General features: G+C 34.7%; 1 protein-coding gene across 1 annotated transcript in view; it reads left to right on the top strand.

The window, feature by feature from the left end:
• LOC120270161 (mediator of RNA polymerase II transcription subunit 23-like) overlaps positions 1-12371 on the top strand; it is a 56425-nt gene that overhangs the window by 1787 nt on the left and 42267 nt on the right. The window contains 9 exon segments of the mRNA XM_039277183.1: positions 795-894; positions 989-1946; positions 1949-1965; positions 3818-4006; positions 4008-4055; positions 5785-6030; positions 6194-6407; positions 7217-7497; positions 8763-8846. Of these exon segments, the coding sequence (XP_039133117.1) occupies positions 795-894; positions 989-1946; positions 1949-1965; positions 3818-4006; positions 4008-4055; positions 5785-6030; positions 6194-6407; positions 7217-7497; positions 8763-8846 (2137 nt within the window).

Genomic DNA, 12371 nt, shown 5'->3' with positions numbered 1-12371 from the left:
CTGGTGTCAATAAAAAAAACCTGTTATTGTATAATTTCTGTAGAATTTAGATTTTGTCTGTTGTTGGAGTACATAAAAGGAGTCTTGAAGAGGTAACATGCAGTCATCATTGTATTATGCTCCAACAGTGATGAATCAAACCATCAATTTTCAAACTCACTGACCCAGCTGCAAGCCTGAAAGTCATCTTTTTTCCTTTTTGAACTAAAAATTAGATGTTCATAAGTTAAGGCTCCAAATCATTTGTCAATATAGAAAATTATGACTTCTTCGGTAGCATTAGCCAACAACTATAAACCTTGTGATATTTGATCTAACTCAGACTTCAAGATGCCCTAAAGGGATTAGGTGGTGATGGTATAAACTATAAAGTATGACTTGTTTCCTTCTTTCTCAAAGCGTAAGAGACCTTGAAAGGCTAAGGAAATTCTTGATTTTTTCCCAAATATTTCTCATTTAAGTCATAGTCTAAGTTGTCTAACTCTTCCCTTTATATTTGCAGCTGCAGATATGAACTATTCTGATTTATGCCTGGTTCATGGTGGAAATACCTGAAATACAGTAGATATTTAACACATGAAATTCACTTTATCCTTTGTAAAAGATAGATTCATTGGATATTACATGCAAATCAACTCGTTGGATTAATCAAATATAGAAAACTCATATTTGAGCAATTATTATTTTAAATTTCCCATGATCCTCTTCGATCTTCCTCCTGATGATGATGAGACCATGTTCTCTCATGAGAAGTAACTTTTGATGACTTTATGCATGTTATCATATATAATCAGGAACAAGATGCTGAAAAGAGTGACTGCTCCTAACAGAGAGCTTCCTCCAAGAAATGAGCAGTTCCTTTCTGACTTTGAGCAGTTGCAGGGGCAATTTGCTGTAAGCATTAATTTAAACATGTTTACTTCAAGCCATGCAGCTCATCATATCTTAAAGGTTTCATTTGTTCTCTCTCTCTACCATTCACATTCAGGACCGGGAGCAACTACGTGTGGTAACCGAGTCAGTTCTCTTATCTCTAATTATTCAGTGTAGTGGTCATGCTCCACAATCAGAATTTCTACTATTTGCATTAAGGAGCTTGTGCAACATTGGTTATGTGAAGTGGGATACATTTCTTCCTGCACTTCTCTGTACAGTTTCCAATGCAGAATCATCAGTTGGGCAAGGAAATCTGACATTTACTGGCATGCCATCAGGTAGCTTGGCAGCATCTGCTGTAACACCTTCAGCATCTTCAGTCACCACAAACTTTCATGTTTCAAATCCAACATCTCCTCTAGGGCCAATGCATGTTATTGGATCTCCTTCCCAATCTGCAACTGAGCAAGCTATTGGTGGAACTTTATCACCTGTTAGAGCATCAGATATTGCTGCTTCTGGACAGCCTTTTGCATTGAGGGTTAATCAGTTACCAAGGAGTACTGCCATAAGCTATCTACGCCAATTGGTATGCAAGATAATCTTAACGGGACTTGAATCCAATCTGAAGCCAATAACCCATGCTGAGATTTTCATCCATATGATAAATTGGTTGGTCAATTGGGATCAAAGACAACAAGGATTTGAGGAAGCAGAAAGTTTGAAAGCTTTGAGTCTTGAAAGACCATTGCATGAATGGCTACATATTTGTTTGGACGTTATCTGGATGTTGGTTGAAGAGGATAAGTGCCGCGTTCCCTTCTATGAATTGCTTCGGAGTGGCCTGCAATTTATTGACAATATTCCTGATGATGAAGCATTGTTCAGCATCATCTTGGAGATCCACAGAAGGAGGGACTCGGTGGCCACACACACGCAGATGTTAGATCAACATCTTCATTGCCCTTCATTTGCAACTCATCGGTTCCTGTCTCAGGTTTATCCTAGCATACCGGGTGAATCATTGGCGAATTTGCGTCATTCACCAATAACATATCCCAGTATTTTAGGGAACCATTGCATGGAGAGGTGAGGAGACTATACCTTTTTAAGTAAAGATTTCCTTTTACACTTGCCAAGTAAGATTCTAAGTTTTGTAGCTAGCTTTCTTGCCTTTGACTTTATATTTGATAGGTTTTATTATTTCCAATATTTTTTATACTTTAAAATCACCACCATCCATTTAGGCACATTGGCAGTGAGAAACAGTACCACTTTGGCACAACCTGACTGCTTAAAAATCTGTTTTGTTTGAAAGCTGGTTGGAAAACATAAATAGAATCTAATTGATAGGCCCAGTGGTTGCTAAGGAGTATTGAGAACTAGTGACCTGCACTGCAAAGAACTTTGGGGTCATCATAGCTGAACCCTCTATGCAAATTGGGTCACCACTTGACTAATGTTGCATATCTTGGATCTGAAAATGCTGCAAATAGATGCCCGAATTGATTTTTTTATTAGTTAGTCTTGAATGTTGATTATTCTCTATGGCTGAAGCAATGATTTACTCAAGTGGGAATGTAGTTAGAAGCTGTTGATTGGTAGAAATAAACAATGAAGATAGTTTTATGGTCTAAGGTCAGCATGATTTGCCTAGGCCTAATTAGGATCACAAATTGCTTTTGTTTATCAACCAGGTAGTAAGGAAGATGACAAGATACTTTCAACTTCTTTGCATTTGATTCAACTAGAAGACATAACTAATGAAAAATGTGATAATTTGCCAATTCTTAAGAAGACACACTCTTAAGTGGTGCATTCTTATGCTAGTAGATTCTATGTTCATGTTTCAAGAAATAGATTTGTTATTTGTTTAAAGCATCATTTATGGCTCCATGCTTAACAAGTTCTTAGTAAATTGCATATGGTTCATATTCCCATTAAATGAATGTTGATGAGATGCTTTATGGGCAAATTCCTTTTTAAATTAAGTGGTCTTCTAAAATATTTTTTGTAGCATGTTGATATTTTTGAATAAAGTGAAAACTCATTTATGTATATGCTTATGCCTTCCAAGTTGGTGCCATTTCCAAGGGTTCGTGTTCCCAAGAAGTTCATGGTGTGAGCTTGATCTCAAGTTCTCTGGGTTAAACTATTTATTAACATAGTTTATAGCTTTTTGAATGGTGTGACGAGTGTTGGAGACAGATGGTTTCAAATTTTTATGTCTGGGTTAGTTTCCTAGTCTCATCAAAGGATATTCATAATCTGACAGATTCAAAAGGTCAGCAATTAATTAAGATAGTTGTTCACTTCATCATTAAATGAGCAGATGAAGGCTGAGTATAATAATATCCAGAAATCTGCTTACTTTCATTAAGAGGAAGCAGTGGTAGGACATCGGGAATTAGTATAGGGAACATATAGCATTGTCAGATGCTATTCAGGTGAGGTAAGGTAATTTAGCTTCTTGTGAACAAAATTAATGATAAGTGGAATATGCCAGGTCCGAAAAGAATATATAAAGCTTTCTCTTCTGACAGAAGTGGAAGAAAATGTTGATTATAGACGTTTGAAGGTTAATGAATTAATTGTTTTCCTTCCATTTTTTGTGTCTGACAAAAAAATTTGAAGTTCCAGGTCAACTTTTACTCGTGATGCATGAGTGTGCGCATATATTATATATTATTGGCGGAATTACAGCATATTTAAAACATAAAATAGAAAATCTCTGTTTTCCTGAACTGCTTATGATTTAATATATGTTTTCCATGAGATTAACGCTCAAAGAGAAATTCAAGGGAATTGATGCAATTTAAATAAATGTCAAACTAAGCCCATAATGTCCAATTTCTTGAAGTTGAAGTTGTGCAAATGGTTTTTATTTGTCAGTTTCATTATTCTTCTAGTTCTTAAACTTCAATCAATGTCTCACATGCAGGACCTTGCCTTTTCTATTCAGAGGGGGAGTTTGGATTGGGAACGAGCTTTACGTTGTTTAAGGCATGCGCCGGGTAAACACCAAACACCAGAATGGTGGAGGCGTTTCTTCTTATAGTTCCTAGTTATAGGCCACGGGCTCCACAATCAGTCAATTCCTGGTGCTGTTTTCTCACCTGGAATGGTCACATGAAGCTGTCATTGATAGAACTGTTGACTCGTTGATGTCAACAAAATTCGTGTAGCACCGCAAAACTGACAACTGTGTTTCATTTTTCACCATAAATAGCAATATGATGGTCACATAGCTTGGTTTCAAATTATTCTGATTTATCCTTAATTTCTTTATTTCCCAGGGTGGTTTTCCTTTGTCTTTGTTGGAGTTTCTCTGTTTTTTTTTCCTTTTTCTTTTTTCCTTTTCCTTTTTTTTTTTGGAACATGTTCTTAGATGTATTTATTGATTCTCTATTCACAATCTTTTGATCCTTGATAATTTTTATGTCTGCATTTTCAATGGGGAAAACTAATATATATGACCATCATCGCATTTCAGATGCCTTTTGGACATCATGAAGATGTTCAGACAAATGGACGAATGCTATGAATAAGGGAGTTGTATCACCTCTGCTTTTAGGTCCTGTTTGGTAGACTTCTACTGAAAGATCTTTCAAACTATTTTTTATATTGAAGTGTTTCCTTTGAAGAATCTAATTCAAATCATCTTTTTTTTTTTAATTTATAAAAATTTTATTAGTAAGAGTGATTTTGCCCCAAGTTTCAAATTGGAGCTTTTGGCAAAACTTATTTTCTTTTTCATGTTTGAGGGACCCGGAAGTGGGTTTGGGAAATTGTTGGGTGATCTGTCTTATGAGTCAAAAGTGGAGCTATTGGTAACAACAAATGCTTTTGGAGGTGTTCAAATGTTAGGTCAAATGCACCCTTTATCCAATAGGATACGTTGCCAAGCAGCATACAAAATCTTTGGTTCCTTTTGTAGGTGTAAATGTTTTGTGGAAGTTAGTTATAAGAGGTACCACATGCTTCTTCTAGGTGATTAGGGAAACTGTTAAAAATGGGGAACGATGAAAAATGGAAGTAGACTCCAAAATTTTCCATAAACTTTTGTAGTCCAAAAGTTCGCCGGATATGGTTATGGAAAGAGTTATTCCTTTGTTTTCCATGTATGAGATATTCAGCATTATTGTGTTGATACAAGAGAACTGAACCATCCATTTAGCCTGAGCCTAAGGATGAGTTTTGCTGAAAAGAAGTGAAAGCAGATAGTGATAAGGATAGTGGTGCAAATATGAATCCAACTGTCAGGAAAATTAGTGTAGGATCTTTTGCAGGGACGCTAGAGATGTTATGAGTGAAATCAAAGAAAAGTTAAGCTATTTTTATAAGCATTGAACACTGCCATTCTAAGTGGCACTCCAGTTGCCACTTAAGTTGGCCAAGAATCAATCAGAAACTGGTTTGCAAACTCTATTGATATATTTTACTTCAATCTGATTGGAAAGCAAATGAAATAAACTTTTAAAATATTAGAGTTAATTGATCCTATCTTAAACTTAAGGTGATAGAAAGAGGAACCTAGACTGATATATTCTATCAAGATTGACTAAGGTAATTGATCTAGGACTATTAAAATTATTATCTCTAACCACCGTGATATGTGCTAGCCCTTTAGTTAGCAGTAAGGCAAACCAAAAACACCTTGATATGTGCTAGTCATTACCGCCTGCTTTACATTTTGATGAGATTCAGTTCAAATGATTAGATAATTATATGATCTTGACTATTTTCTTAATACCACTTGCATTGGAAGCTTTGATCTGTGTTTATTATTTTATATGACTAATTATTGATTGGTCTTTATATGCATATTGTCTAGATTTCGGCAAATTGACTTTTCAAATTTAGTTTTGGACTGTTTTCTCCTTATAATTGTCCTAATTTTTACTCCAGGAATTCAATTGCTTTATGTTTTTTGCAGAGACACAATGCTGGCAAGACTGGCTTGTATTTGCGGACATGTTTTTCTATCTGATGAAGAGTGGATCGATTGATTTTCTTGATTTTATTAACAAACTTGCATCAAGAGTCACAGCCAGTGATCAGCAGATTCTTTGGAGCAACCATGTGACATGGCTTCTTGCCCAGATTATTCGGATTGATGTTGTGATGAACATTTTAAGTTCAGATCCAAAGAAGGTTGTTTTCGTTTCAATATACAATCCCAAATGCATTCATAGAAGGACTTTCTTTCTCATATTCTTTCCCACATCCAAGCTTTATTGCTACATGCTTGTGTTGCATAATTTGTATCTCATAAGTTATTATTTTGGTTATATTCATCTGCTTTTTTTCATACCAGGTTGAGACTATCAAAAAGATTATTTCATTTCATAAAGAAGATAAAAGTCCAGATTCTAACAATATCAGTGCTCAAAGCATAATTCTTGACTTCATAAGCAGTAGCCAAACTTTGCGTATTTGGTCCTTCAACACTACTATAAGGGAATATCTAAATAGTGATCAGCTTCAGAAAGGAAAACAGATAGATGAATGGTGGAAACAGGTGACGAAAGGTATGTCATATATGTAATATTGTCATTTGCCTTGCTGCTTAACAAGCCATCTTTTTTGTACTGTCTGACCGTTATGTCATGCCCTTCATTTATTATTTTATCTGAAGGCGCCATATCTTTGTTAAGTATAATTTATGTGGTTGTGGCATCATATAGATAATGTGTTTTTTATTGTCCTATTTTTCATAATTTCACAAAAGGAAAAAAGAAAAAGAGCTGTGAGGTGTCATTTCTTCTTCATTTCAATTACCTACTGTATAGCCAGTTTCCTTAAATAAACTATAAGTAATTTTATCTTTGTCAATTAATTTGGTCCGAGATTTAACAAGATGGAAGCATTTGAGTTTTCAATTTCAAAAACTGAATTGATTTGATTGTATCTAAGCTAATAGTCCCACATTGGTCAAGATGGTGAAAATGAGTATGAATGTATAAATTTGGGTCTCTCATCTAAGCTTAAACTTTTGGGGTGAATTGGATTCAGATATTATGTTTGGATTGCATTTAACAATGCAATTAATTTGTTGGTGTCAATTTTGTTTTATATGATTTTTTTGCTTTTATTCCTATGGTAAGGGATGAGGTCCATGTTTCCATCTTCAGCGTCCTTTTCTCATTATTCTTTGATATTTCGAGGTTCTCCTTTTGGTGATGTACTATTGCTTTTATCATAATATTTCTTCTATTTGTGATGAAAACAAGAAAGTGAATTTTCTGATTATTTATTTGCAATGTAAAGGGGGATTTGGTACAAGATTGATATATATATATATATATATTTTGTTGATATAAAATTGATTTAATATCAGGAGAGCGCATGATGGATTTAACAAACTTGGATGAAAAATCAATGGGTATGTTTTGGGTTTTGTCGTTTACCATGGCACAACCTGCTTGTGAAGCAATCATGAACTGGTTGACCTCATCTGGAGCTCAGGATTTACTACAGGGTTCCAATGTACAATCTGGTGATAGGATGATGATGTTGCGTGAGACTTACCCACTGCCAATATCTTTACTTTCTGGTCTGTCCATAAACTTATGCATGAAGCTTGCCTACCAACTTGAAGAAACAATATTTCTGGGCCAGGTAGCTGAGGCATGATATTGATTGTTTATTTTTTTAGTGATTTATGGTATATTATTTATGTCCTTTCATAGCTCTCATGCTCTTTTCTTATTTTATGGAAATATGCACTCATCTGAATGATCATGGGCGAGAATGTTTTGTCCTACATTTACTACAAGCCTATAGAATTCTAAATGTATCAGTTGAATCTGTAAATGCTAGGTTATGATATGTTAAATTGCATTAACGTTTTATAAATTCATTGTCTAGTTTGTTCATGCAAGAAATATGCTTTGTCTGATGACCAAATTATAGTGTGTTAATACATTTGCTGTAAGAACTAGAAATTCTATAAGGCTTAAGAGCCTTGATAGCAAATTCTGTCATATTTTCTACCTGTATCTCCACAGCTTTTCCTTCATGGGAATAACATCCATTCAACTGGAAATAGTTGGATTGCCAGATGGCTGTTGGCTATGAATTTGCACTGGACATAGATAGTCTACTCTTCTTTAGATTGGAACTATTCAAATTGGCATATCTTGCATGTTATCTTGTGCTTCCTGGTAATCTTTTATTTTTTTGTCCCTTGTTCTGGCAAGAGAAGGGAATGAAAGAAACTGAAGTGCTATGTGATCTGTTTTTACTGAGTTGGTGTTGCCACCGGTATGATTATGGGAAGCTGATTTCTGGCTAACCTGTGCATGCTAAGCATAATAATGGCAATTCAACATGCTGAATCCATAATTATCATTGAGAATTTATTATTAAGTTGAGCAATTATGTTATTATTGTAAATGTAATTGGTCATGCTCACCTGTGCACACAAAACATAATGATGCCAATTCAACATTACCACTATGCTAACTGAGCCCAAAATATGGTGTTTTATCATCCATAACTATCAGCATCATCTGACTATTGTCTATGCATTATTTAAAAATGAAGCCAGATGCTTGATCTTCGTTTTCTATGTTTCTTTGGCCAAATGAAGTAACACACATTATACTCGATTAACAAATTTTGAAATCCAATCAGTATGGTTAGCCTTTCAACATGCTTATGTTCTGAGTTATCTGCTGTTAATTTCATTAATGATTTTCGATAGTATTTTCTGCAGAGACCCTTCTAGTCATTAAAGGGGCAATTATTATAGTTGCTTTCATGTTTTAATTTTTGAATTTTTTTTTGTTAATACCATGTTTTTTCTTCTCCAGTGCCTTTTTCCACATTTAGGCAGTTCAGGCCATTAACCTGTAAAAGTTTTATTCTGTTATACAATTCAGGCAATTCCTAGCATTGCGATGGTTGAGACGTATGTTCGGTTATTGTTGATTGCACCCCACTCTTTGTTTCGCCTTCATTTTACGGTAAGTTCTGGCTATTAAATTTTTTCTAACTCTCTGAATTACCTCCGGTTATCTCTGTTTGATTGTATCTAGCTGATATGCCTCATGGCCTGGTTTCCTTTACAAGTTTATTTGTCATTTAGTTCTAACTGATGCCTCATTAGGGTGTGATAATACTTCAGAAAGTTAGTTATGTGGTATTGTTGTATGACATTTGACAATTTTGTTGTGATGATGACTATGATTTCATAGAATTTGAGGCATCTACAAGTATAAGCTTGAACGAAGCAGTTACCTTAGGCTGCAAGTGTTATTTTTGCCCATATTGCTTTGCTGTTAAAAGCCAATGGGCATGGCAAGCTTGAAATCAAACTCATATTCAAATTACATACTTTTGTGCATGCCTGATTTGCAATTCTGAACATGTTTATTTCTACCCTTTGACTAAAAGTTGTACACCAAATGCAAATTAATTGGGTTTTAGTAATGGCTATGAACATCTACGTTGGGATCTTATTCAAATTGGCTTATTATCCATGATAAAAATACTTGAGAATAGACTAAGGGACTTAGGAGTGATTTCTGAGAATTGCTTGCGTGATTAGGCTCTCAGCAGGTTGGAATTTATTTACACGCATGAAAGAATAATAACATTTTGTATCTACAAAAATACCATTTAAGATACTATTATTTCCAATACTATTGCTGCTATAACCAACACTATGATTAACTGCTACTTCTATTTCTAACCCTCCCCCTCAAGTTGTAACATATAAATCATATGCACCTAGCTTGTTACAAATAATTGGACTTTGAGGACCTCTAAGAGCCTTTGTGAAAGTTACCCCTAGTTGATCATTTAAATTGACAGATTCAGTGACAATTTCCTTTAAAAGAATTTTTTCTCGAACAAAAGGAGAGTCTACATCTATATGTTATGTTCTTATGTGCAGTGTTGTTTGCTTATCACAATGTAACTTCACTTGTTGAATATCTCCAAATTTCAACTCCTGAGGAAGTTGTTCTATCCAAATGAGCTCACAAGTTAAGAGCAGCCATGGCTCTTTATTCAGCTTTTGTACTAGAGTGAGCAACAACATTTTGCTTCTTACTTTTTCAAGATACAACTTAGCACCATAGTAGTCAAATCGAGATTCGAATCGTGAATCGAAATTCTAAATTTACGAATCGAGAATCGTGAATCGAATCGAATCGTAAGATTCGGTTCAATATTTATATATATATATATATAACATGATTATACCAAAAAAATAAAAAATAATAAATTCTAAGTCATGCATTAAACATAAAATATATAATTAAAAACAACTTAGTTCAAAACACTTATCCACCAACCAAGTTAATATTTTAAAAACTAAAAAAAGCTCAAAGGCCCAAACTCAGTTCCTCAAACTATGAAATTATAAGTTTCATGTCCATGATGCCATATCAACACTCATTCAAATTTGTAACCCTTCATCGCCATCATCCTCATCTTCTACCATAACATCTTTCTTGCTCTCTTCCTCATCAGACAGCTTCGCCATCATCATCTCCTCTCACCTCCTCTTCAACTACAAAGGCTTTTCTTTTTCTTTTCCTATCAAGTTTTAAGTTTCTTGGTTCTATATAAAATACATTATACATTATATAAAATGTTAGAATTCAATATTTTAAATAATGAATGCTTATGCATTTAGAGAGTGAGTTATTTATCTCGTTTTCTTTTGTTATTCGATCCAAGCCCTCCATCATCTTCAAAACATTCATTCATATCCATCCATGAATTGTCTTGGGTAAACAGTTGCTTCTACTGTGATCCACTCATCATCTAACTCCATATCACTCAAACAAATTGGATCATATGTCTCACCTTTTTTTCTCCCTTTTTCTTGTCTTAATTCGGGTTGAATATTGTACTTGACAAACACAAGAGCATTTAATCTTTTGTTGCTCCAAACGGTTTCTGGAATGCACATGCTCAAATGTACTCCAATTTCTTTTCGCGATCCTGTGGCGCTACATGTAAGGCTTAGAACCCGAATGGCAAGATTTTGAAGCTCTTTGCATTCTTCCTCATAACTTTCCCACCATAAAGCTAGATTACATAAGATAGGTAGTTAGATTTTTATTTTTGAGCGTAACTAAAAACTATTCACAATTCATCTACAAAAATTATTACCGAGGTTGCTTCTTTTCTCTAGTTAAAATAGCCATGCTCATGCCAAATAATCCCTCCGCTTTCTTAAACTTTTCTAATTGTTGATCAATTTTGATTCTTGTTGCAAGATCGGGATACATTTTCTCTATTGTCTTGTACAATCCCATTTTTACTTCCATGTCCGCATTGAAAGAATCACTATATTGGAACCTAAAAAATTATAAAATTCAATGCAATGCAAGTAAAAATTAGCCAAACTTGAAAATGAAAATTAACAAAAATACTTTGTAAATTTACTTGGGATTGAGAAAATAGCCCGCCGCATGAAGTGGCCTATGGAGTTGCAAATCCCATCTTGTGTCAATAATATGCCAAATGCGTTCGTATCTTGCCTTTTGACAATTGAAATTTTGAGCAATTTGTTCTTTTGCTCTATCCATGGCTTCATATATGTAACCCATTGCGGGTTTTGCATCACCATCCACAAGTCTTAAAACTTTAATGAGAGGACTTGCACACTTCAAACAATACTTAATAGATTTCCAAAACTTGTCATCCAATAATAAGATTGCCTCTACTTTCTTTGCCTCCATCTTAGAAGAATAAGAACATCTAGCCCACTCTTCCGATGCAAGCATTGCCCTAAGAGCAAGTTTAGAGTCATCGATACTTTTCAAAGTGAGAAATGATGTAGCAAATCTTGTAACCCCCGGCCTCTTCAATTCTTTCTTCTTGGAGTAATTTCTAAACATGTTAAGAACCCAAACATGTCGATAGATGTAAACACACACTTCCTTTGCTTATTTTATAGCATCTCTAAAAATTGGCAATTCACCCATGTCATGCAAAATCAGGTTAATGCAATATGCAAAGACAAGGAGACCAAAAATAATTTTGTCCTACTTCGCATTAACAAATCACCACGACCACATAAGCGTAAGCACTATCGTCACCACATGCACGACATTTTCCTCCCCACTCCTCCACAATTGAATCAAGCAACTCAAACAACTCTCGAGCATCTTTTTACTACATCTGAGGTATCGACAGATTTAAGGAAAACAGTTCCACTCGGGCTATTAACCAAAAAATTAGTGAGAGATATATTTTTCCGATCACTCCATCCATCAGACATCAAAGTACATCCTGTCTTTTTCCACTCCTTATAATTCTCCATCATTGAGTTCACATTATCAACTTCTTTTTTCAAAAATGAAACTCTAGCTTCATGATATGAAGGAAGTTTTAACCCTCTCCCATATTTACCAACCATCTCCATCATTGAAGAAAATAGTGGACTTTTTACCAAAGTAAAGGGCAAAGCATGCCCATACAAAAATCTGCAAATGCTCTGGACAACCGGTTCTCTTTTTTTAACCATTGCA

Source organism: Dioscorea cayenensis, chromosome 10 (genome assembly GCF_009730915.1).
Source record: "Dioscorea cayenensis subsp. rotundata cultivar TDr96_F1 chromosome 10, TDr96_F1_v2_PseudoChromosome.rev07_lg8_w22 25.fasta, whole genome shotgun sequence".
Lineage (NCBI taxonomy): Eukaryota > Viridiplantae > Streptophyta > Magnoliopsida > Dioscoreales > Dioscoreaceae > Dioscorea > Dioscorea cayenensis.
This window is presented reverse-complemented; position numbering and strand designations above follow the sequence as displayed.